General features: G+C 44.5%; 1 protein-coding gene across 1 annotated transcript in view; it reads left to right on the top strand.

Moving 5' to 3' along the window:
* The window catches only part of ZDHHC20 (zDHHC palmitoyltransferase 20), a 337,926-nt gene that overhangs the window by 294,411 nt on the left and 16,409 nt on the right, over positions 1 to 27,106 (top strand). Inside the window, exon 12 of the mRNA XM_085621583.1 lies at positions 10,820 to 10,897. Coding sequence (XP_085477709.1) covers positions 10,820 to 10,857 — 38 coding nt within the window. The 3' untranslated portion in view covers positions 10,858 to 10,897. The remainder of the gene's footprint in view (positions 1 to 10,819; positions 10,898 to 27,106) is intronic.

The following is a 27,106-nucleotide window of genomic DNA, read 5'->3' as shown; positions in this document are numbered from 1 at the left end:
CACTCGGTGTCGAGAACCAGCTCCAGCTCTTCGGTGCCAACACCATCTTCGGCACCGACAAAAGCACACAAGGCCACCGGCACCGACACTTCGAAACCGAAATCCACCTCGGCGCCGACCAAACAATCAGACTTTAACAAGCATAGTTCCAAACAACGAACCAGCGCGGATAAAGCCAAAAAACCAACTGCCCCGACGCCTTCGGCGCCGACGGACCAACCAACATCAACAGAACTTTTTACACCGGATCCATTACAAAAAACACTAACTAAGGATCCTAAAACCGGACATTTGATGCTCTCCATCAAGAAGAGACAGCTGGATAAACCTGCTCCACCTCCAAAGAGGAAGGACTCTGCTACCTCTCCTTTCAGAATACCTTACCCACCTCCTCCACCTTCCCCCTCCTCCACCATCTCCGCCCTCGGTGCCACCATAGACACCTCAAAAGCGCTAGCCTACCCCAATCCTGCCAGGATTACAAGCATTCAGGCTCTACATGCAAAATTCATAGCTCAACACTCCCTTCCAGCTCAAGTGTTTATGCAACTAATAGGGATGATGGCCTCTTGCATCTTCATAGTACCTCACGCAAGACTCCAGATGCGTCCTCTCCAAGAGTGCTTAGCGCGCCAATAGAACCAGGCCCAGGGTCAATTAACAGATCTGGTGTTGGTAGACGGTCGCACCCATCGCTCTCTGCAGTGGTGGACCACCACAAACCTTTCCACAGGTCGACCGTTCCTGGACCCGGTTCCCCAGATAGTACTAACCACAGACGCATCGCTCTCCGGCTGGGGAGCTCATCTATTACATCTGACCGTGCAGGGCACATGGACACCTCAACAAAAGTTACTCCACATCAACCATCTGGAGTTACTAGCGGTCTTCTTAGCCCTAAAATCCTTTCAAACACAGATTTCAGGCAAGGCAGTCCTAATCCACACAGACAACATGACAGCCATGTACTATATTCAAAAACAAGGCGGCACACACTCTCCACAGCTCTCTCAGCTAGCACAGAGCATATGGAGATGGGCCATACCCCAGAAAATCTTTCTCCTAGCTCAGCATGTCCCAGGAGTCAAACACTATGGCAGATCTGCTCAGCAGACAAACACAACAAATCCACGAGTGGGAACTCCACCCACAAGTTCTACACCCGTACTTTCAGATGTGGGGGTGTGAGAGGGATGGGCGGAAAATAAAGCGAGGAGGCCTTAAAGAGGGTTGAATGATGGCGTCATTTATTTCTCCAAGTCAAAAAGGAAACAGTGGGATAGTACACTCGATGGTAGGTGAGGACAATAATTAGAGTTCTGGGTTGAGGTCCAGGGTGTCTGGCGGAGACTTGGCTCGTGGTCTTCTTCGGACGTGATGGTACAACCCCGGCGACAGGAACCCACAAAAGAAAAGAAAACAAAAGGCGGTCACTGCATTTGTCCTGTACGCGGTACTTTAGTATCGCCTTCTTTAAAGGTACCGTCACTGTTTTCTCGCCCCAGTCGTGGATGAAGGGTGGTTCCCCGTTGATGCCCAGTAAGCGTTGTGGGACCCGAAAAGGAGTGATGGTTTTACTATGGGAACTAAGCCCCCTCCAAGAGGGTTCCCCTCGCTTTCAATGCTGGTTCAGGTAAGTGAGGGGTTACAATGTAGGTGACAAAACAGAAATAAGTGAGGGAATGTGAGGGTAGTGAGGGGAGATAAAGAACACACTCGTGAGTTTTCCCTCCGTTCCCTCCCCTTCTGCGATAGCTTCACAGACTCCCGCCCCCCCTCCCTCTCTCTCTGTTTGTAGCCCCTTCCCTGACCCACGTACCGCGGGGGCCGCAACTCTCCTGAGCTACGGCGCCGTTGTAGCGTCTTCCGGGGGTGTCCACCAGTCTTCCGTCCACAACTCCCCCTCGGTGGCTTCGGTCTCTATTTCTTGAGGACAGGACTCGTCTGCTTCTCGTCCTCGTTTCTCCCGTCCCTCGTCTGCTTCTCGTCCTCGTTTATCCCGTCCTTCGTCTGCTTCTCGTCCTCGTTCCTCCCGTCCTTCGTCTGCATCTCGTCCTCGTTCCTCCCGTCCTTCGTCTGCATCTCGTCCTCGTTCCTCCCGTCATTCGTCTGCTTCTCGTCCTCGTTCCTCCAGGGTGCTTCGCTCTGTTCCTTCCACCTCCAGTCTCTCGAACACGCACCCCCCGGCGTCTTCCGGGTTTACCTTTTCTGTTGGAGGCTCCGCCCCTGGTCTCGGCGTTGCGGTCTCCCATAGGTTACGGCCTTGAAGGGGCAGTTCCTCATCCTGCAGAGGGGAAGGACCGAGGGGAATTAACTCCTTCAGCGCCTCGACTTGGCTAGCCCCGGCATCTTTCTCACATCTCCCTTCCCTTACATTCTTGCCCGCAAGAATACACCCAAGCGGATACTGGGAAAGGTAATCGGCGTTGGTCTGATCCTTGCCCTTCCTGTGTTTGGTTTGAAACCGGTAGGGCTGTAAAGCTAAGAACCACCTCAGGATTCGGTCATTGTGTCCCTTATTTCTGGACAGCCATTCTAGCGGGGCATGATCGGTGAATAACGTAAACTCCCTCCCCTCCAGGTAATATCTCAGGGAGTCAATGGCCCACTTAATAGCGAGGGCTTCTTTTTCTATGACAGCATAATTTTTCTCACGGGGGTACAATTTCCTGCTGATGTATAAGACAGGACGTTCCTGTCCTTGCCGGTCTATTTGGGAAAGTACTGCGCCTAAGCCTGCGTCTGACGCGTCTGTCTGCAAGATGAATGGTCGTGCATAATCAGGGCTGAGTAATACTGGGTGACAGGTTAAGGCCCGTTTCAGAGAGTGGAAAGCGTGGAGAAGGACAGGGGTGGGATGTTTTAAGTCTTTCTCCGTCTGTATGTTCTTTCGGAGAAGATCTGTGAGAGGCGAGGCTTGTTGAGAGAAGTTGGGGATGAATCTCCGGTAGTAACCTAACATCCCGAGAAATGCTCTTAATTCCTTCTTGGTCCGGGGAAACGGAATGTTGTCAATGGCAGACACCTTCTCATTTTGGGGTTTTATATAACCTTCTCCCAACAGATGACCCAAGTACTTTACTGTTCGTGCCGCCAGTTTGCTTTTGGCGGGATTAATAGTGAGCCCGGCATCCCTTAAGGCCCTGATTACCTTTTCTAGATGTGTGAGATGTTCGGCCCATGTCGTGCTGTAGACGACGATGTCGTCTATATAGGCTGCAGAAAAGGCGGAACAAGGTTTAAGGACCATATTCGTGAGCCGTTGAAACGTGGCCTGGGCCCCGTGGAGCCCGAACGGGAGAACCGTGAAGTGATACAATCCACTAGGGGTGGAGAAGGCTGTTTTCTCTCGATCGGCAGGGCTCAAGGGAAACTGCCAGTACCCCTTACATAAATCCAGGGTACTAATGTATTTGGCACTCCCTAACCGTTCCACCAGCTCATCGACTCTCGGGAGGGGATAGGAATCAAACTGGGAGATTTTATTCACCTCCCGAAAGTCGATGCAGAATCTTATGGACCCATCGGGTTTGGGTACAAGTACTATAGGCGAATTCCATTCGCTGTGAGAGGGTTCAATAATGCCTAATTGCAACATCTGTTGTACTTCCTTTTCTATAGCTTGCCTACGTGCTTCTGGTATTCGGTAGGGGCGTAGTTTTACCTTTTTTCCTGGATGAGTGTTTATGACGTGTTCCGTTAAAGAGGTTCTTCCAGGGCAAAAGGGAGAACACCTCCTGGAAGGGCTGAAGCCGGGCCTCGAACTCCTCTCTCTGTACCCTCGACAACTCTGCGTCTATGCTTTGGAGATATAGGGGTTCAGGATTGTGGCTGAGTCCTACGTGCACGGGCAAGGCCCCTCCCATTTCTTTAAAAGATTAACATGGTAGATTTGGGTATTGGTTTTTGTCCCGGGATCCAATTCCAAGCGATAAGTAACCGGGGTAACCTGTTCTATAACACGATAAGGTCCTTGCCATTGCCCCAAAAGTTTGTGGTCTGAGGTGGGTCGCATCAGGAGCACATAATCATGAAGTGCAAAGGAACGGGGCTTGGTTTTTTTATCATATTGAGCTTTTTGCGAGGCCTGAGCCTGCTCCATGTGGGTTTGAACTATACTTCTGATCTGTCCTAAATGGGTTTTTAGATTCAGCACGTACTCAGGCAGTGGTTTTCCACCTTCAGTTTCTTCTTCCCAGACTTCTTTTAGCATGTCCAACAGAGTACGAGGCTGTCGGCCATATAAGAGTTCAAAGGGTGAGAACCCGGTACTTTTTTGGACCTGACACCTAATAGCGAATAGAGCCAAAGGGAGCATGTCCTCCCATTTGCGGGTCTCCAAATTCAGTAATTTCTTTAGGGTGGTTTTGAGGGTGGCATTATAGCGTTCCACCAACCCGTCCGTTTGGGGGTGGTACGCCGAGGTTCGTATATGCTTAATATTCAGGGAGGCACATACTTCCCTCATGAGGCGGGACACAAAGGAAGTGCCTTGATCAGTAATAAGTTCTTTAGGGAACCCTACTCTCGAAAAGATATTGATCATGGCTTTAGCGATGTGAGCGGTATTCGGTTGACGCAAGGCCACCGCTTCTCGAAAACGGGTGGCATAATCAACCATCACTAGTACAAAACGACAGCCACTGCGGGAGAGTAAAAGGGGACCTATGATGTCCATACCCATTCGGGAAAAGGGTTCTTGGGTAAGGGGTGTAACGGAGCCCTGGCTGGTAGGGCCCTACTGTGTTTTTGACATACGGCACACTCCCTGCAGTATCTCCGTACTTGGGAGTAGACCCCTGGCCAATAAAACCTTTTCAGTTTCGTGTCTTCGGTTTTCTCCTCCCCGAAGTGTCCCCCTAATAGGTGGCTATGGGCCAGAAACAGAACTTTCTCTCTGTAAGCTTGCGGCACCAGCAGCTGTATCGGGGTGTCCCTCCCTCCTTTTCGATAAAGGAGTCCCTTTTTTTCAAAGAATTGCGGACCTACTTGCAAAGGGTCCTCTTCCTCTGTGGCCTTGTTCCAGGCTTCTCTTAAGGCAGGATCTTCTCTTTGTGCCTCCCGAAACCCGGGCTCACTGGACCATACGAAAGCATCTTTGCCCTGGGTCAAGTTTACTTGGCTCACGTAATTTTCTTTTCCCTTTTTTTCTGTTTTCCGCTTTTTCGGGATTTTCCCGGTGTATACTCCGATTCGGAGACCTGGGAGAAGGGTGCGGATTTTCTCCATTCCTCCCCTTCCGCCTATGACTCCTGGACTAGGTCTGGCATGTGGGGGTAATCGTTACCTATGACAAACGGTTCAGGCAGGCGAGGGATGAGACCCACTTTCAGTGGCACTGCGGTCAGGGAGGGGTGGTGTTGTACCTCTATTTCGGTGGTGGGATACTGTCGACTATCCCCATGCACACACTGAATGGTTATATGTCCTCTGGGAATAGGTCCCCCCCCCCCCGGGACAGCTTGTGGTTGGATCACGCTTTGTAGACCTCCTGTATCCACAAGGGCCTGCCTTTCTTCTCCATTCACTGTCACAGTTCGGTGATAGGGAAGACGAGCCCCAGCAGGGCTGCAATAATAGTTTCGTACCAGCCCCACCTCCATGGGTTCCTCCTTTTGTGGACAAAAACGGGCTATATGACCTATATTACCACAAGTGTAACATTTCGGGCCTGGTGGAGGGGGAGCACGGGGAAACATGACAACGGGTCCGGGCGACGGAGTGACTGGATCGGGCCTACGTACAGGTGGGGCCGGTCGGGCAGTCCTTGTAGCGACCGTAGAATGTCTCCAGTGTGTGTCTTCACGTCCCCTTTGGGACTCCTGAGCCCTATAAAATGCACTAGCTATCTCAATAGCCCTGTCCATGTTTAGTCCAGTATGTTGTCTCACCCATTTCTGTATTGATGGGTGTAAGGAAGCCAAATATTGTTCCAGATATATCTTTTCTAATATCTCCTCTTTGGTTGCTATCTGGGACTTCAACCACCTATCAGCCATATCCCGTACCCTATAGGCCAATGCGTGGGGTGTCTCCTGAGGGCCCTGCTTGATCTGGCGCAACCGAAAACGATAGGTATCATAGTCTATGCCCAGTCTCTCCAGTATGCTCCTTTTCACTTCCTCAAAGGGGGTAAGGCCTAATGGATTTACGGCTTGATAGGCCGCTTGAAGATCTCCTGACAACAAGGGACCGAGATATTGACCCCATTTCTCCTGACCCCAGCCAGCCGCTCGAGCCATACGCTCGAAATTTGCGAAGAAGAAATCTGGGTCCTCTCCCTCGACATATTTTTGTAGAACGACGGAAGGGAACCCTGCTGTACTCCGCTGTTGTCCTAAGGTATCGGCTAATTTTACTATCACGGCCTCCTGGGTCTGGCTTTGCTCAGTTAGGGATTTTTGTAAAGTCGCTCGGTCCTCTTCGGCTACGGCAAGGAACCGTTCCATACACCGTTCTAGCTTCTCCTGGCTTTCGGCCATCTTCCTCATGGTTGCCTCCATTTTCCCCGATCCCACTTCTGACACCAGATGTGAGAGGGATGGGCGGAAAATAAAGCGAGGAGGCCTTAAAGAGGGTTGAATGATGGCGTCATTTATTTCGCCAAGTCAAAAAGGAAACGGTGGGATAGTACACTCGATGGTAGGTGACGACAATAATTAGAGTTCTGGGTTGAGGTCCAGGGTGTCTGGCGGAGAGTTGGCTCGTGGTCTTCTTCGGACGTGATGGTACAACCCCGGCGACAGGAACCCACAAAAGAAAAGAAAACAAAAGGCGGTCACTGCATTTGTCCTGTACGCGGTACTTTAGTATCACCTTCTTTAAAGGTACCGTCACCGTTTTCTCGCCCCAGTCGTGGATGAAGGGTGGTTCCCCGTTGATGCCCAGTAAGCGTTGTGGGACCCGAAAAGGAGTGATGGTTTTACTATGGGAACTAAGCCCCCTCCAAGAGGGTTCCCCTCGCTTTAAATGCTGGTTCAAGTAAGTGAGGGGCTACAACGTAGGTGACTAAACAACAGAAATAAGTGAGGGAATGTGAGGGTAGTGAGGGGAGATAAAGAACACACTCGTGAGTTTTCCCTCCGTTTCCTCCCCTTCTGCGATAGCTTCACAGACTCCCGCCCCCCTCCCTCTCTCTGTTTGTAGCCCCTTCCCTGACCCACGTACCGCGGGGGCCGCAACTCCCCTGAGCTACGGCGGCGTTGTAGCGTCTTCCGGGGGTGTCCACCAGTCTTCCGTCCACAACTCCCCCTCGGTGGCTTCGGTCTCTATTTCTTGAGGACAGGACTCGTCTGCTTCTCGTCCTCGTTTCTCCCGTCCCTCGTCTGCTTCTCGTCCTTGTTTCTCCCGTCCTTCGTCTGCTTCTCATCCTCGTTCCTCCCGTCCTTCGTCTGCTTCTCGTCCTCGTTCCTCCAGGGTGCTTCGCTCTGTTCCTTCCACCTCCAGTCTCTCGAACACGCACCCCCCGGCGTCTTCCGGGTTTACTTTTTCTGTTGGAGGCTCCGCCCCTGGTCTCGGCGTTGCGGTCTCCCATAGGTTACGGCCTTGAAGGGGCAGTTCCTCATCCTGCAGAGGGGAAGGACTGAAGGGAATTAACTCCTTCAGCGCCTCGACTTGGCTAGCCCCGGCATCTTTCTCACAATGGGCATCCACAGATAGACCTCTTCGCCACCCACGAAAACACCAAACGCCCAAGCTTCGCCGCCAGATATCCACACCCATTGTCCAAAGGAAATGCGATATGGATGAACTGGTCAGGCAGATTTGCGTATGCTTTTCCGCCTCTCCCACTCATTCCACTAGTGGTGCGCAAACTACAGCAACACTCCCTCACACTAATCCTAGTAGCTCCAACCGTGGTACACCACACTGCTGGAACTATCTGTAGTACCGCACCAAAAATTACGCCTCTCTCCACAACTCTTAACCCAGAACCATGAAGAGATCAGACACCCGGACCCAGCTCAACTCAACCTTGTGATCTGGCTCCTGAAGTCCTAGAATTCGGTTATCTAAATCTTCCCCCTGACTGTATGAACGTCATCAAGGAAGCTAGGCGACTCACCACTAGAGCGTGCTCCGCCGCCAAGTGGAAACGTTTTGTTGTCTATTGTCACAACACCACCATCAATCCCCTAGACGTCTCTATTCAACACATCATAAGCTACTTACTCCACCTACAAAGGTGTAATCTAGCCTATACGTCCATTCGCCTGCACCTCACAGCTGTAGCAGCTTACCTACAAAACAGACAACATCTATCACTCTTTAGAGTACCTGCCATTAAAGCCTTCATGGAAGGCCTTAAAACAATAATTCCCCCCAGAGTGCCACCCTCACCTGTGTGGAACCTAAATATCGTTCTCACCAGACTAATGGGGCCTCCCTTCGAACCATTGCACAAATGTGAACTCCAATTTTTAACCTGGAAAACCGCTTTTCTCGTAGCCATCACTTCCCTCAGACGGGTCAGTGAGATACAAGCATTTACCATTCAAGAACCTTTTCTACAAATGCACCATAACAAAGTTGTTCTCGGTACCAACCCAAAATTCCTCCCTTAAGTCATTTCTCCTTTTCACCTAAACCAATCTGTAGAACTACCAGTATTCTTCTTGCAACCACAAACTGTTGCAGAAAGAGCTCTACACACACTAGATGTCAAACGAGCCTTGCTCTACTACATCGAGAGAACACAGCCTTTCCGTAAGACCTAACAACTGTTTGTCTCTTTCTCTCCACCACACAAGGGCAACCCCATCTCCAAGTCTGGGATAGCTAGGTAGATTGTCAAATGCATTCAGATTTGCTACCACAAAGCAAAACAAATGCTATCCGTTCCCCCTAAAGCCCATTCTACACGTAAAATAGGGGCTTCAATGGCTTTTCTAGGAAACATCCCATTAGATGATATCTGCAAAGCAGCTACATGGACAACATCGCACACTTTCACTAAACACTATTGTGTAGATGTGCAAACTAAGCAACAGGCTAGTGTGGGCCAGGCTGTACTCAAAACATTATTTCAAACCACTGCAACAGATACGGGTGGTCGCCGCTAACGGTGGGTACTGCTATATAATCTATGCACAAGTGTGTAATCTGCAGCTCATATGCCTCGAACGGAATATGCTACTTACCAGTATGCATCTGTTCTTGGCATGTAGAGCTGCAGATCTACACACGCCCACCCGCCTCCCCGGCTACCTTTATCTGTTCCAGTTCATCTTATTTAGATACAACACACATGGGCATCTTCACTGTTTATTACTACGCTCCATCATTTCCGTGCTGGCGAAAAACAATCTGAGGATGGAGCCGAAGCCCATGCGCAATACGATCCAAAGGAGGAGTCACCGACCTCGTGACTTCCAAAGACTTTCCAAGAGGAAAAACAACTGCAAACATCCGGGCCCAACACCAGATGGCGATCTATGCACAAGTGTGTAGATCTGCAGCTCTACATGCCAAGAACAGATGCATACTGGTAAGTAGCATATTCCATATCTACATTTAGTGTTCTTGGAGATGTTGTACCCACATTGCCAGAGCACTGTCCGTTTCTTTTCTTTGGCAGTGTCCAGTGTCCAGGAGTATTACTAGCTGTGATGGGGGTTGGACGGTAACTAGTGATCAGTTATGGTGGCACTTTGCTGGAACTATGTGTACACGTCTCTTGATTTATATTATCTCTTCAAATCCACCTCCACTGGTGTATTGTTTTGGTTTTGAGTCATGAGATGAGAACTCTGCAGATAGACATATACATCCGAATAATGCTGTTCTTGCCTTGGTAACAGCCTTTCTGTTAAATTCCCTAGTTGCAGATTCTTCACCGATCTGCCCACCTTCCTGTTCCAAAGAGTAGTCTTGCATTTTAATAATGTTCTAAGTTAGTTTTCTCCACTGCCTTGCTGCCACTGTCTGTAATGGCTTGGAAAAAAGATGGAATTGACATCAGAATGTCATGACTGCGCTAGATACAGCTCATGATGTCACATGCAGTGAGGCAGGGAAGTCGATCTGGAGCCGTGGCACGGCTTTCTGTTGCAGAGCTATTTCAACATCCACCAGAAATATTATTACCAAAGGTAAGTAACTTATTAATCACTAAATCTGGCATTGCTAAAGGAAGAGTAAGTATACATTCAGACAGGCTATAAAGCTAGCAAATTAACAACTTGGACAGGAGAACATTCCATACAGAAAGCCTGTCTTTCTTTGTTAATGTACCTCTAAAGGATGTAATCAGCCACTTGTAAATCTATCCATGCTTTTACATAAAAGCATGGCATGGGTATCCATGCACGACTGGAAGCAATATTGATGTATACCCAAGCACAGCTTGTGAATCTAAGGAACGTCTTCTAAAAAAGCAAAAATGTTACGTAAAACAGTGGTTTTGCAGTTTGTCTAACATAGATTCAGATGCAAACAACCAAACCTCACCATAGGGTTAAGGAAAACAAAGAAACTTAACTGATTTAGTGTATATATAATTATGCTAATTTCTCGCATACAATGCATGAGGGAAATTAAAATCTGGCGATGGGGCTGAGAGGTAGGGTGTTTTAGGCTACAGGTCCAATGTTTCATTTTACTTCTTGTAGACATTGATAATTGTGAGGAAACATACACCACTGCAACCCCAGCAACTAGGTGGAACATTTATAATTGGCATATAAACCTATAATAGATGCAGTCTGCAAAAGTTGTAGCAAGCAGTTAGATATGTAACAATACAGTGAACTAAAAAAGGGTCTTTGTATAGTTCTCCAGTTCTGTACATCACATGTCTTTGTGCTACATTGCATTTCAGATGAAAGAAAACAGGTCATAGTGTCAATGGAAAGTTGATCGTCCTCATAGATGACCTATCCTCTCAACTGAAGACAAGGTGAGTTCACAAGTATGTTCATACCTCGCTTGCAGTGTGCCAAGTTTTACCTTTCTTAATGTAAATCTGTTTAATGAAGTCCTGCATTTATTATGGTCAGGCATCATTTTCTTCCAGTAGTCCTATGCTCCAGCCATTGCATGAAATTTAATTCTCAAAGAGCAACAGCTGTAGAAGCAGAGTATGCAATTTAAAGATATTAAAGAGACTCCATGACACTTTTGGTACAGCTCATAAATGCATCACAACTCCTAAATGTAGCCTTTAAAAAATTGCCCATAAAGTGCATCTTTGGAGATGAAGAATTCAAAAACAGTAATATGCAGTAATCTTTCATACTGCGTTTGCTAGCTCAACTCTACGGAGGTCAGTATATGTAGAGAGGTGGTTGATGAGAACAGATTACAGTGAGAGCCATAGACTTTGTTTACTTGTACACTGAGAAAAGAGGACACTGACCAACTCCATGTAAAATATGTTCAGTCCTCCATGATTTTGTGTGTTTGGTCCAACGTGTGGTGTGCTTAGCGTTCATGAGCAGTGCACTTTAAAAGGTGTCCTCAGCAAAGACTTTGCTTACAGCACACAGACTTATCATACCTAGTCCCAGGTATGACGAGGCCATTCAGTCTCTGCTGTCTTTTATAGCAACCCTTGGAGCAGTGCCTTAGAGAACCCATAGACTTTTCAACCTTTTCTGGGTTTTGGCTGCATTGTACCTTTAACAAAGACCTCTTACCAAACACACGACATGACCTAAACTGGTTGGAAAGCCCAGGTGGTCTGCCTGGATGCAGCTGACCTTTCACTACAGGTCTCTGATCTGCAGTCAGCTCGATCTACATACTAGGTTCATTTGGGAGCATCCTCTGGTTATGCTATTCTGGGGATCACCCGGAAACCACAGAGACCACACTCAGTCTGCACCTCCTCCCTAGAAACCCATATTTTACTGGCCAGATTTTACTTCCCTTGTGCTCTTTGGTGAACGCCTGCGAAAAAACTCAATAAAGATGCACTGCACATTGGTTAGTTAGATTCGTGATTTTTCTTTTTTTGTTTTCTGTAGCCTAGCAGTGCCAATAGATTGGCCCAAGCTTTCTGCCAAAACCCCGAGTTTTAGAAATATGCGGACCCCTTAAGCCACTAAGTTGTATTGTGGTGACTTTGTAGAAAAGCTCTGTTGTACCAGCTTAGAGGGAATTGTTATTATGAACAGGAGTGTGGAAACTGCTGTTTTCCTTAACATTTAGACAGTTGAAGTCCTTTGGAGAAACTACTGCTGCTGTGACATATCCTAGAAGAAAGGAAAGCTGTACTGCTTTGCAATTAGAGTGCAGCTGACCCTTGACCAGGATGACCGAGAGTAAGGTCCGACTGGCTGCAGTGTGCATTGTAGTCAATTCTAACAAGTGAGGGGTGATGAGGACCTTGCTGCCCATATGATCAGAAATCCCTAAAGACCTCTGTTTTATAAGAGGCTCTGTGAACCTGTGGGAGACTTTCTATGACAGTGTTGTGGGCCTCCTTTTCCTGACCTGTATGGGATCATTCATTCACTTTGTAAGACCCTGTAATCATCTCATTTAGGACCTGGACTCCAAATCCAGCCTGCGAAAAATATAAATTACGCAAATAAAATTCCAATATTTTGTGTTAAACAAAATTAGACCATTTTGTATTACACAATTTCACATACTTTTCAGTTATGTGATATTGTATCATTCGGAATAAATCAGTTTGAGGCAGTTTCAGCTAACACCAGTCTTCTGCTGGTATTTTGCTTGTTGTGTTTTTTTTTTTTAACTTAAAGCAAGCGCTTGTGTAAAAAGTGATGCAAGATGCCAGTAAACCACATTTCATCCTAATAGTGTACTTTTGATTAACCGCACAAAGTATCCATAACATTTTTCAAAATTTGATAGAAAAAAATGCAATTTCACACACCCCAATTGAATATCTTAGGCCAGTGTCCTATTAATGGAACTGGTTGCTTTAATTCTTGAACTATCTGAACAATCTTTCTAACTCATCTTGTTCCAGAGTTATATTTTATAGGCTTAGTTGGAATCCAATCTAAGGATTTTAATTTCCACAGTACAATATATTTTTCAGTCTTATTGAAACAAAGGATTGTCAACATGTTTTAAACTCTAAACTTAATAGGTTGGCAGTCTTTATTAGGACAAAACAATTGTGTCAAAGGTTGCAAACAATTGTGAATAACTAAGTGATCCTGTCCCCAATTTTGCACTGAAGCATCGCTCAAAGTGGAGATCTAATGTACTAAAAAGCGCAAAGCATGAAATATCAAAGATTCTGGGAAGCCATTTTTGAGGTTTGAATAACATTTTATAATGACAGCCAGTTTGTGATTTAAGGGTAGATACTAAGTTACATAACCATACTGATTCTTATCGTTGTATGGCATTGAGAGGAGACTTCCTGGTCAGGTTTGTGTCTTGTGTAATGAAGTGTTTCATTACTAGATTCTCAGGGGGAGCGGGGGTAGAATACTCGTTTTGGCATATCATTAGACACCAGTCATTACACCTCTCATTCCACTTATAGGAATGGGTCATCTTCCTGTACCATGTATTATCTATATGCTAGCAATGCCAATATACATTAACTGGTAATAAATTATGATTTGTTGTTGAGTTTTACCTCCAAAGTCTAAATTATATGTATTCATTTATCAACTGAATGCAGTGGTTAAAGTTTCAACCCAAAACGTTCTACAATAGGAAAAGCACACAGTAGCTAGGACATTAAGCAGAATAGATTTCAATATTGTGTGAGGGAGTCAGGAAAGCTGTATAGAAGCAACAGTGAAACTAAATCATGCAGCATATATAGTTTGTTTCCTGTAGTGTGCTTATATACAAATTACCAATTTTATATTGCCCTGCTGTTGCTAAGCAGTGTTTCTTTTTTCTTGCCCTTCTCAGTGACAGAAGTCAGTGATGAACATACTTCATTCACATTTCTACATGGCTGTTATTGTTTCTCCAAGCATGTTGTCTTTCTCAGAAGTAGAAACTGGGGGTTAAGGTAGGAAATTTGTCATAAAAAGGCATTGTCCTTTCAAACTAGTGGACACAAATTGCAATTCTCCTATTACCATGACTAGAGAATCTGGATTTCATTAAAGACGCGGTCACTGACATTATGCATTATTCTTTTAATGCAGTCCAAGCAGCCGCATACATCACAATATTAAAAGGCTCCAGACAGAACATTAGCAACACATAAAAGGCATGAGCCATCAACAATCTGCCTCTTTTAAATGTGGAGAAAAAAAAAAGTCCATGAAACTTGCAACTTCTAAACGATCCTCGGTTGAGCAATATGAAGGAGAAGGAAGAACGAGGGAAAATCCAAAGGCCAGACGTCTCACAGTTAAGAAGGGTTACCTGAAAAGAGAGAGAAGTAAATACCTCCTGAACGTAACAAATAGTATAAAACTTAACAAGCTAATAGAAGCGGTAAGAAATAATACTAGTACTGTTAATAAAAGAACATTTAATCACTGTAAGACCACCATTCAAGGGATGGGATAATGTCAGCCTCCATGTCTTTAATGAAATCCTGATTCTCTAGTCATTGTAATAGGAGAATCGCAATTTCATTACAAGAACGGAGGCTACATTACGCATGTTGATAGCTTTGTAAAACTACATCAGACATATGTTCGATAGGCTTGCAATAGTGTTGTGCAAAAGGGCTAGCATTCGACCAGTCAGCCGCTTTGAGAATGTCATCCAACTTACCTCCAGACCAGAGAGATTTACTGGCGATAGCACCTCCAAGGGAGTGAGCTTGAAATTTCTTTAAGTCCATACCTGCTAAACTCATAACAGTTTTAATCCATCTAGCAATAGAGGTTGAGTTTATACCTTTATGGATTTAACAAAGGATGTAAGTAATTGGTTCACATCCTGGTGACGAAGAGCAAACATTCTGCGATCATACGCTCTCATGCAGTCTACAACGCAAAGTTTTGGGCATAAATCAAAACGTGGATAAAAGATTGAATCAGACATAGTCTTTGTTCTTCTATAAATCTCGAATTTGACACCGGACATGTTATAGGATCTATTCGTAATCTCCAGGGCTTGGACATCAGAGACCCTTCTGCATGAAATGAGGCATAGCAGAGTAGCAAGCTTAATGGAAAGGTTTTTCCTGTTCAGGAGAGTATTATCCGGCCTTTTATTGAAAAGATCAAGGAATAGCTTGACGTCCCAGAGACTTTCATATTTAGGTTTAGGAGGCCTTCTTAAATGAATGCTTTTCATCACTCTGCAAACAATGACATTTTTACCTACTGTTTTACCGTTGACAAGGACATGGCCAGCAGAGATAGCCGATCTATAGCAGTTGATAGTTCTATAGCTGAGACCTTGTTCAAATTGTTCAACAAGGAAGTTAACTAAGACAACAATAGGTGCATCCAAGGAATCCAGGTTCTTTTCCAGGCACCAACGTACCCAGCTTCTCCTTATGTTGTTATATCTGTAGTAAGAGCCTGGGGCCCAAGACTCTCCGAGGAGAGTTGCGCCTGTTGCCGAAAGCCCTGAGATTTCATCGGATCTCCTGACACTCTCCAGGCAAGAAGGGTTAAACTCTTGCTCTGAATTAGGGGGTGACCTCCTCCGTCTACGTCTGTTAGAAGATTCTCTAGGGTAGGAATTAAAAAGGGGGGGTTGCAAGCTAGTTCTAGAGTGTTAAGGGAACCAGGCCTGAGATGGCCAAAAGGGAGTTATTAGGACAAGGAAGGACTGATCCTGTCTCACTTTCTGAAGAACTCTCTGAATCATGGCAATGGAAGGGAAGCCGTACGCTTTGACTCCTTTCCAAGACTGTAGGAAGGCGTTCACTGCCAGAGCACCCGTGTTGGGCATCCAGCTGAAGTGTTTCTCCAATTGAAAAGTTAGTCTGCTCGCAAATAAGTCTATCTCTAGGGGACCCCAAATCCTGTTCAGGGTACTGAACATGGAAATATTGAGTTTCCAATCGCTGTGATCTAACTGGAATCTTGAGTTCCAGTCTGCAGAGATGTTCGATTTCCCCGGGAGGTATTCCGCTTTGAGAGTTATCTTGTGCTCCAGACAGAACATCCATAGTTTCTTGGCTAAATTCGAGAGGTCTGCAGATTTGGTGCCTCCCAAACGATTTATATAGGCTACCGCGGACATGTTGTCCATCTTTAAGATGACTGACCTGCCCTGGAGAGCGTGTTTGAAGCTCATCAAGGCTTAAAGGCCAGCTGCTAGTTCCAAATTTGTGGTGAGAGGATTCCTCTTGCGACCAGATACCACCAGTGTTTTGATTGAGAAGAAGACGAGCTCCCCAGCCATGAAGGTTCGCATCTCTAAAACAAACTCTGGTTTTGAGCCAAAGATCGCTTTGCCATTCCACGCGTCGAGCCACCAGGTTAGTTCCGATTGGGCTTCCTGATCCAAAGTAATCCGATCTCTGTACCAGAGGCCAGATCTTAGGGCTCTCGCTTTCCCTCTTTGGAGGGCCCAATAGTTTAGGGGACTGGGAAAGATGGCTTGGATGGAGGAGGAGAGGAGACCCAGTAATCTGGCTAGCTTCCTCAGAGATAAATCTTGTTGTTTCAGGACATGTCTTATTTCCTTCCTGATTTTGGCAATTGTTTTGGAAGGGAGTAAAAGGAGTCATCTTGATGTATCTTATGTAAAACCTAGGAACTCCAGAGTTCTGGAAGGGGTCAAGATAGATTTTTCTTTGTTTATGATGAAACCTAAGCTTTCTAGGAGATCCATCACAGTCTTCAGATCTTGGACTATTTGTGAAAGGTCTTGCGACATTATAAGAATGTCGTCTAGGTATATGATTAGACGAATGCCCCTTACTCTTACGGGTGAGGCGACAGTTCTCATGACCTTGGTGAAACACCAAGTGGCAGAAGAGTGTCCGAAGGGAAGTGCTTGATATTGGTATAGATGGTTTTGCCACACAAATTGAAGAAAGAGTTGGTGGGTTTCGGCCGTAGGAATGGTGAAGTAAGCATCCTTTAGGTCCAGTTTGACTAGTAGATCCCTGAGGAGGTGGATGCCCTCCATCTGGAAGTGCTTGTAGACCAAATATTTGTTTAGTTCTCTTAAGTTTGACAGGTCTCCGAACCCTTGTCCTTTTTTTGCACAAGAACGAGTGTGCTTATGAATCTTAACACTTCTAAGGGGACCTCTATTATCACTCCTTTCTAAAGCATGGAGGAGATCTCCTCCTATACTATTTTTTGTTGATCTAGAGAGAGAGGCATGTCTCTCTGGAAAGCGGTTTGAGTAGGTGTATGAGTAAAATCTATCATAAATCCCCTGACGGTGTTTAAAACCCAAGGGTCTTGAGTGATCAATCGCCAATTCTGAAGAAAGCATTGGAGTCTGCCTCCCACTTTTTTGGGGAAAGAAGGGTAAGGGAGAGGGGGGGAGAGTACTCACTTCTAGGGTTGTTGGAGTTAGAAGTCCCGCGGGATCTAAACCCTCTGCGGTGTTGTCCTCTTCCTCTGGGGGTAGAATTGAGGTACGTTGTACTGTGGCACCCTCTTCCGTAACCACGGGATCTCCAATAGGGCCTTTGATTAAAGAGGCCGGAAGAGAGGCCCCTTCTTCCGGCCGCCCAAAAAGGTTAGGATTAAACACTCTGTGCATATTTTGTTGGGCCTTATCCAAGTCAGCGAAAGTAGACGTACTTCCCCAAGGATTTAATAAGATCTTTGCCAAAGAGTAATCCTTTTGGGTTTTGTGAGGGTTCTCTATCCGCCATATCACTGAGTTTGGGATTTATTTTAGTCAGAAAGACTGTCTTTCTGCATTCAGGTTTGCGTTGGCATTGCCCAGAAGTATTAGAGCCCTCTTTCTCCAACCCCTGATCAGATCGGTGTTAAGAGGTGTGCCATTGATGTGGCTCTCCTCAGCGGAATCTATGATTCTGGCTAACTGTCCCAGTATGTCAAGAAGACGGTCCTGGCACAACTTTCAGGGATCTTTCCATCCCTTTCCTTGGATCACTTTCGAGCTTGAAGAGGCATTTAATCAGCTCGGGGTCCACGTTGGGGGTATAGCAGGTCTTGTCCTTGATAGAAGGTCTAGAGCATTCGGCTCTAAGAATGTTCCGAGTGTCACTCTCTAAGAGGTTTCTTGTCCATTTTTTGATGAATTTTGCAACGTGGTCTTGTGGGCACCACTCGGAACTTCTGGGGTGTTCGAGATTTAATGGGGATAACATTTCTTCCCCCAAGGGGTCAAAGGTAATATCCTTTGAGGACGATGGGAGTTCCTCCTCCGGACTGTAAAATTCTTGATCATCCTCATCAGGATCTAGGACATACTCGTCGGGTATGTCTGAGGACTCAACATCATTAAACTCGTTATCTCCCATATTGTAGGGAGCACTGTGATATTTTGTGCCGCTAGAGACACCCAGATGTTTCGTGCCGTCAAGTACACCCGAGTAAGTCGTGCCGCTAGGGACACCCAGGGAGTTCGAGGTGCGGGGACCTCCATTAGTAGTTGAGGTGCTAAGACCTCCCGGATTTGATGAGGTGCTAATACCTCCCATAGTGCTCTTAGGGGTCACTTTATCAAGATTTTTATTTTTGTTTAATTTTTTGCCCCTTAATTTGGTGATATCGGCCGAGTAGTGTGGGTTAAAAATTTCTGTGAACTCGTCCTCCTCAAAGGGGAATGACCTTTTTGAGGGCATGACCTGGCTCAAGGTCTCAATCATGCAGGACCTCATTTCTTTGTGTAAGATTTTTTTGAAGGCTTCATTATCAATATCGGGGGTAGGGCCTGTAGCGTCATCTGAGTCGGAGTCCGACATTGGCGCAGGTAGGAAGCTTATGACCAAATTCGATTTGCAGGTACTGAAAGGTTGAGGATGTTCATGTTCAGGACAAAGACTTTAAGGAAAAGCACCAAGTCACAGGAGAGAGGGGGAAGAGTGGTGTCTGTAAATTATTATGTTTTTAAATAATAATACCAATAGATGGTATTCTATGGTGCGAAAATAATGAATTCTCCCCCTTTTTTAGGTCTCGTCTGACCCAGCGCATGCGCTGGTCTGTCGAGACTTTTTGAGAGGGCTCCGAAAAGTGCTACCAGGCCAGCCTAGAGCTACAGTGCATGTGTGAGGGCGCGCGCGCCGCGCTTGACGCGATTACTTTCACTTTCGCTTTGATGTTTGATTGCGATCACTTTCGCGGCCGCACTGCCTCTTGGCATAGTCAATAGGTCTCGCTTTTGGGACCTTATAAGTATTTAGTTATGCAACTGTTGCATGGCTAAACACTTATAAGGTCCCAAAGGCGAGACCTTTTGGCTGTGCCAATGCTTGTTTTATGTGGGTATAAAGAGAATAAAAGCGGACTTGCGGTTAATACAAGCGTTGGCAGCAGCTGATCGCAATAGAGATCTGAGTAAACTGCAACTCGTGTGATAAGCTGCTGCTTGGTTGCTTCGTTGCTACGGCAATAAATGGCCTAGAGCGTGATCGTCAATGCGATCAGCTGGAGGCCGTATGAGAGCACGGAGAGGAAAAGCCCTTGGCAATGTGAGTAAGAGGCGTTCCCGTTGCCAAGGAACTTTCCTCTAATCCTATGCGCAATGCCGGGCCGCGTTGGTTTTAGCCCACGGCCCGCATCGAATTAAAATTCTCGGCGTCTAAAAAGGAATTAGGTTCCAAGAGGGAAACCATGTAGGGGAATGAAAATGAAGCTGTAATTAGGCTAAAAAGAAGGTACGCGTTAATCTAAAAATAACGTGAGGCCAATAAAAGTAAATAAAAATTCACCAAATAAGAATATTGATGGCGATAGCGGAGTAACAATATTAGAAGATGGAAGAAATACTGGGTAACAGCAAGGGAGTGGGGGTTATGCACACGGTCATGAGGGTTTAAGGGAAGGAAATCTCCATAAATTGGAGACCGGTGTTGAGGTAGGAGAGCGGGGGCGGGTTAAGCCACAAAATAAGAAGGAACCATGAAGGGTAGCATGAAAGCAGTTAACAGTGAATAAGGATGAAGTCAACTTATCTGCTTGGAGCCACATTTAAAAGAGGCAGATTGTTGATGGCTCATGCCTTTTATGTGTTGCTAATGGTCTGTTCTGGAACCTTTTAATATTGTGATGTATGTGGCTGCTTGGACTGCATTAAAATAATAATGCATAATGTAGCCTCCGTTCTTGTAATGAAATTTACAAATAATGGTGACTGTAACGAAGAGAAACTTGTCCAAAGAAGAGCAGTGCACTTTATTCGATACCTAGTACTTCTGTTTTTCACATGAAACTCTCAGAACCCTCAAACGTTGAGTCAATGTAAGAGATGTTGTATTCAGTTAGGGATATGAAGTGCCAATCTCGTTGAGAGGAGTCTTCCATCATACACATTTCTATTAGAAACAGGACAAGATTATGGTTATCATCATGTCCTCAATTTTAAATCCGGGTTTGGCTGCTGAACTCCAGCTATCCAGAAGATAGTTGAAGGAGGAATAAACAGTATTTACAGTTGTGGACTATGTAATTAGACTCCTCAGTGAGATTATTTGGACATATATTTTGTTGGTGAAGACGAAAATTTGTTTTTCCAATACCTGAGATGATGGGAACATCAGATGGAACTGAGCCGGAACTTAGCTCTACTTGTGCTATAAGTTAAAAGCTGTTCTTGTTGTTGTGCACACCCTTATATTATTTTGAGGTGCAGCCTGAAAAAGAGGAGAAACAAGAAAAAATGGCTGGGAGTGATCTTAATTCACTATGAAGAGTCAGATGTGAGTTGAGATCAGTTGTCGTGCGAGCCCAGGTCTTAGGCTCGACCGGGCTGTGTGACACATCATTTGAATAAATTTAAAATAATGAAAGGAATGACTGATTGCGGCAAGTGGCTTTCAAAGTAGCCACTTGGCACATGTATAAGTTTCTTTGTTGTTGAGAACAGCAGATACACGTTTTTCCATAATAATAATCTTTCTACGTTGCATGCTGTCACTGGATATAGCATGCAGACCCTTCCCCTTTCTATGAGGTGCAAGATCAGAATGTATTGGGATAATCATTACAACAAATCACACAGATGACAGAATACTTGTGTCCATGGATAAAATACGGTCAGAGTGGGGCTCAGATAAAGTGAAAACCCATATTGGTAAGCGAAAGGGTCTATAAAAATCAAGATAAGGCATACAATTCTGTACCTATAATCCTAAATTGCATTTTTATTTCAGGGGTTGCTTTATCCAACTGCTTAAAACATTTTGCATGTTATGAAGTTAACAAAAAATGGAAAGGGAGTGTATTGCTTGCTAAATTAGTCCAAATAAATACAGATGGGGCCTTAAAAGTATCCTTTTCCCTATTTGAACTTCAGCCCTCTGTTTGGTGCCTGCAACTATCCAAACCACTTGCTCCTGTGACTCATAGCAGCTTCCTCTGAATACACAAATTGTTTCCCGGCTACATCAACAATTATCCTGTAAAATGTGCCTAAGTGCATGCGCATAGATGGATAATTTTGTGGCACGCCTGGAGGTGATTGTTGGCCACTGTACCTCAAAACGGGAACTAAGAAGTATAGCAGAAGAAGGAATTACAGGCTCATATCACCTCTCTGTTGTGCTGCATCAAGAATCTGGCACTCTTTGTTGAGGGTGAACAACCCTGGTGGTTCATGTGCATGCAACTGCAATGCGGCAGGCACATTGAGGTAGGCATCTGAGGAGAGTAGTGGGAGAGATAGAGTAATGGGAACTTCAATAGGTAGCATGCTGGCAATGATTGCACTGAAACAGGGCTTTATATACCAGGGCTCAAAGCAAGTTGTTACATGACCATATTGCTTCATACTCCTGTCTCAATTTCAGATCCACCAGTTACTAAAACCTGAATTAATCAATGAAGATTACTTGGTGTGATACTATAGAAATGTGTTCAGGCACTCCCTCAATTTTCTGTAGTGGATAAGTCATTCTTGTACTCCATAATATCCACAGTTGTCACTCTGCATTCCAAGTTAATACAAGCACCTATCACAACAGACCAATCATATTTGTTACAAAATTAATCATAACAAATGCATGTCATTTTTCTACAAAAACCAGCCTTCTATTCTGGTCATGTCCAAACACTAGTTATGTATATGCAAATTGTAAAGTCACCTCAAGTAACCATACACTGAAATATCAGTTGCCCTCTCAAAAGGACACACCATCCTTTCCAATCTTTACTGTATATGCGCCCACTCATGAACACAAGCAGCAACCTGAGAACAGACATCATATTTTGGTCTGTAAAGTGTCTAACACTGTCCCTGCTTCTTCTGTCAGGCGAAGACCTTCCCGTCATTAATAATCAGTTTTTCCTTATCCATCGTACAACAATAACCATGTTTTCAATCTCTTAACCAATATAGCACTGTTTCCACCTGTTGCACTCGGTGCAACACTTTCTATGCCCACTGCCCTCGCACTGGAGCCACAAATCTGCCTTGCCACCACTCTCATCTCACCTGCGCTTCAACATTTTTCTTGCCCTGTTTCACGGCAATTTGCATTTCCATGGCCACTCAACAGGAATGTTGATAAGCGTTATTTGGTCAAGGTTCATGCTATTCAAGGTTTTCCAGCCTGTTAAGTGGTGCAGATCGTAATTGCCATATGGAAACTTTTTTATGTTAATGCCTCCTGCTTTATGTTCTATGGTCTAAATAAAGTTCACCTTCCGAGTTGATATGTGGCCCTATACTGTATCTCAGGGACGGTCAGCAATATAATCATGAATACGTTTTTTTTTTTGTTTAATCACACACTAGGTTTGCATGCTGGCTGCTAGATTACAACATGAGTTATCACTTTGACTGTTCTTTAATGTTGACGATGTATATCACCAGCGAAGAATCTGGACCCTAAATACTCATAGCACAATATCCTGAATTGTAAACGGAGTGCTCTCCGTTAATCTAGGAGTGGGGCAAGATGGGTGCACACGGACTTGAGAGGTTGCCTAAGTATGAGTGGACGTAAGGCTTGAGCGGTCGACCTCTAAGCTGGGGAAATGGGTTAGAGTCTTTGCAGGGACGCTCACCATCCTGTGATTCTGGGCAAATCTCTTAATCTTCTCGTGCCCAACAAAAAAAAATGAATGTGTCATCTGTAACGCAGCTGGTGATCATGTAAAGCGCTCTGATATCGGTTTTGTTTGCAGGCTTTAAACTGTAGTGTTTGAGAACATATGGATTTCTAACCCATGGATTTTAGATAGATGCTTTACAGTTTGGCGATCTCACTAACTCATCCAAGACTTAATTTGAGAATGGACTGTAGGTGCTCAGCCTTATTGAATATTTCTGCTGTTTCTTCTTCCTACCTCTTCATTCTTTGTCTCGTTTAATCTTTATTCGTCTATCAAAAGATAGTCACAAAAGTATGTCATACAAAGAATAAACATATATAGAATATAAATACAATCAATTGATAAAATCTTTTCATTTCTTACATGAAAACCGTACATCCAAATTCATTTTAGTAAGTTACCAAACATCAAGCCATAGTGATCACACTTAAAATTCCATTACTAATATTCTAAAATTCCTTAAATCATGTCATTTCCTTTCTGCTAGATACTCAGAGTTTCTCTCATTTTAATAGCTTTCAGGATAAACAGGGCAACACAGTAACAAGTCAGGAGATCACCCAATGTCACCAAGAATTTCACCGCTTCTTTGTGTGACCTGATATGATGGCTAAGGAAAAGAGGCTTCAAGTAAAAACATCTATAATTCTTATAAAATTTACAAAATAGCAGAAAATGCATTGTACTCTGCTTACACCTGTTGTCACATGGACATAGCATATCTTCAGGCGGATAAATCCGCATAGTAGGGAAGGCTACAAGATAATGAGCAATGCCACATCTTAATCTAATTAGCACAAATAAATGATGGGCATAGGTCACATATGACAGATAATGTTTTGTGGTCGCCTCTATGCTATTTGAAATGTACTGTACAACAATAGATTTATCCTTTTCTGCCTTTGATCACCTGTCCAGCCTAAATTCTAGGAACGTATTTTTAATCTTTCTTTGTGTATATCAGTGTCTTTGAAGTTTCTGACCATATTGTTACCTTAAACACGTTTTCCAAGGCGGAATTAATATGACAACCATGGTATTTTAAGTGCAGCATGAAATTTAAGACAATCTAAAATAATTTCTTTTGTATAAGCAGTTTCTTTCCTTTTCCATACTGAGTCCCAGAATACTAATGGTTGTATCAATAGTAGGTCTTCAATAAAATGAAGACCCGCCTCATAATGTACAATGGTATTAGAAGCTGATGACAGTAAATATAGCAAGCATTTCAGGAAGAGGTTTTCTTGTATTTGCAAGACATTATTTGTACAACCCCACAGCCCTGCCCCATAAAGGGCTGTGCTTGCACCTTTGGCTGTATACAAAGATACCATCTCGTATGTTGGCCGATTCCCTAGTTTGGAAGAACATTTAAAAATTCCCTGGGTTGCCCTGTTCATTTTGGCTCCAATATTAGTAGCATGTTGAGACCAAGAGCCGTTATCCATAAAAAGAATACCTAAATAGCAAAAGGAAGTGACAGTTTGGATAGCACTTTTTTCAATAAAAAAGGTTTTGAGCGGTTTAGGCCCACAGATCATAGTATATGTTTTGGACTTATTTATAACCATTTTCCTCTGTACCATAAAGGTAGAGAATGCATCTATCAGTCTCTGTAAGCCTATTGTGGTTCTTGCTAACAATACGGCATTGTCCGCATATAGTAAGACAGGTATCGGACGACCTGCCACCATAGGGGCGTCTGCCTGTATTTTCTGTTGGTGTTTAGCTATTCCATTAATGAATAGAGAAAATAAAATTGGTGCAAAGACACAACCTTGTCTTATCCCCCGCCCCACTCTAAATTTGGGTGTACCTTCTCCTTGGGGGCCAAAACGGACCTGACTAAATAAATTCTCGTACAGCCGGGAAATAAACTATAATCGCCCTAGGTGCTCCCATTGAAATTCGGGTTATCCAGAGCAAATCATGATTGACCAGGTCAAAGGCACTGCTTAGATCGGCAAAGCAAAGGTATAAGGAACTTACCTTTGCCCTAGTGTATTTGCCGATAAGCAGCGGCAAATTTGTACATTGCTCGATAGTCCCTATTCACTTTTTGAACCCATACTGTACCGGTGTTAAAATTGAATATTCAGTTGCCCATTCCTCTAATCTTATCAACAAGACCCTACTCATCACTTTCATAGATGTATCAAGGAGTGAGATCGGTCGATAGTTTTGGGGATCCTCTTTATCCCCCTTTTTGAATATTGGTATGATAATTGAATTCCCCCATGTTTTTGGGATTCTATCTATAGTTGCCATATTAAACACCCTAGTTAGGATGGGTCCCCATAAGGTAGGTGCTGATTTAAAAACGTCTACTGGGACGCCCTCCGGCCCAGGAGCCCGAGCCCCGGCACTCGCATGGATTGCCTGAATGACTTCCTCATTGGAAATATTCATGGGGAGGTTTCTACCTTCACTTATCAGACCATCCTGTATCGTCCTCTGCACCATATTACTATTGAAAATTCCGGAAAAATGATTAACCCATTTGTCCGCTGGGACAAAGGAACAAAAGTCCGGGATGTTCTCGTTCTTCAAAAAAGGGGCATTAACTACATCTCAAAAGAGTTTATTTTTGGTTGTTGCCGCTATAGTCAAATTTTCCCATGCCTCTTCCTTAAATATCTTTTTCCGAGCGGATACAGCTATCTTATACTCCTGACTTAGAGTTTGAATAGTGGACAGTTCTCTTGGTGATTTGCAAAGAGCATGCTTCAAGTCCCTAAGGGCTTAAGTACAGGCACCATCAAACCACCCCTTCCTTGCATGATGGTCCGGGGGTTTTAGTGAGGATTGCCTTAATTGATTGTGTAATGGTTGAGACATTTTTGGCCAGAACACTGGTGTAACTTCTTCCTGTAGACAGTGTGCAATTTCCCTTTGGTTAGAATCCACTATTTTCCTCATCATTAAACATGAGTCAACACCTGACCATTTTATTATTATCCCATTTGTCCCAGCTATATTTATATGATGTGCTAGATCATAAGCATCAGTCTTTCCCCCCCCAAAAGAAACCGGATAATTGTAACAAATTGTGATTGCTAAATGGGGAAGAAACTACATTGATTACCACACAAACCAACAGCAAAAACAGATACCAATACATGGTCAATAGTGGATTGTGCATTCCTTCCTATAAATATTGGGTATAAACGCCCATTATGGTCGCTGCCCCCCTTGAGGAGTTGTAAATCATATTTTGCGATCATTTGATTGTGCTTCCCCATAATCGTTATGGCTAAAATGGTCCATTTCCTCAACGACATTTAGGAGACCACAGGGCATCGAATTAGGTCCTCCGCATCCGCATGCAGCTAGATTAAAATCTCCAGCCCAAAATATAACCTACTCATAATTGACTAGGAGCAAAAAAAAATCTAAGCCCTGATCAAGGGAAGCTACCAGATTACCTCTTGAAGAATCGAAGACATTATTATAAAAGTTTACAATTATCAAGTCCTTCCCATTCTTTTTACTAAGCCATACCAATTGTGCATGGGGACCCATTGCTGCAACCTATTTGATATTAACAGATAATTTGTTGGACACAAGAATGTGTAAACCCCCCTTTGCTCGGCCAGCTTGTGATCTAATAGCCGCTAAAAAAAGGGAGTACCACCCTTCAACGTGCATCGGGTCGACACACCAGGTCTCTTGTAGACATATGATATCATATTTCGAAATAAAAGTAGCCAAGTCAGCTATTTGGGCCTTGCCTGCCAGCCCGTGCACGTTCCAGGTAGCAAAAACATAACCTTTATTGTAAAGTGTCTCTATACAATTTACTTGTGGTACCATTAAACAATCGTTAGGGTTGTTGTCATTACTAATTATGCCATTTCTATCTACAACAGGCCCTTCAGTAGTAGAGTCCTGCATACTTGCTATATAAATATTGGTTACCATAGGTTGATTCGTATGATGGCTAACCTTAGAAACATCCATATCATGCAAAGCTTGCTGATCCTTAAAGCCCCCCGCACCACTTGGCTAAGTATGGAGTCATTCATAGTCATCTAGACCAC

The sequence above is a fragment of the Triturus cristatus genome, chromosome 8 (genome assembly GCF_964204655.1).
Source record: "Triturus cristatus chromosome 8, aTriCri1.1, whole genome shotgun sequence".
Lineage (NCBI taxonomy): Eukaryota > Metazoa > Chordata > Amphibia > Caudata > Salamandridae > Triturus > Triturus cristatus.
This window is presented reverse-complemented; position numbering and strand designations above follow the sequence as displayed.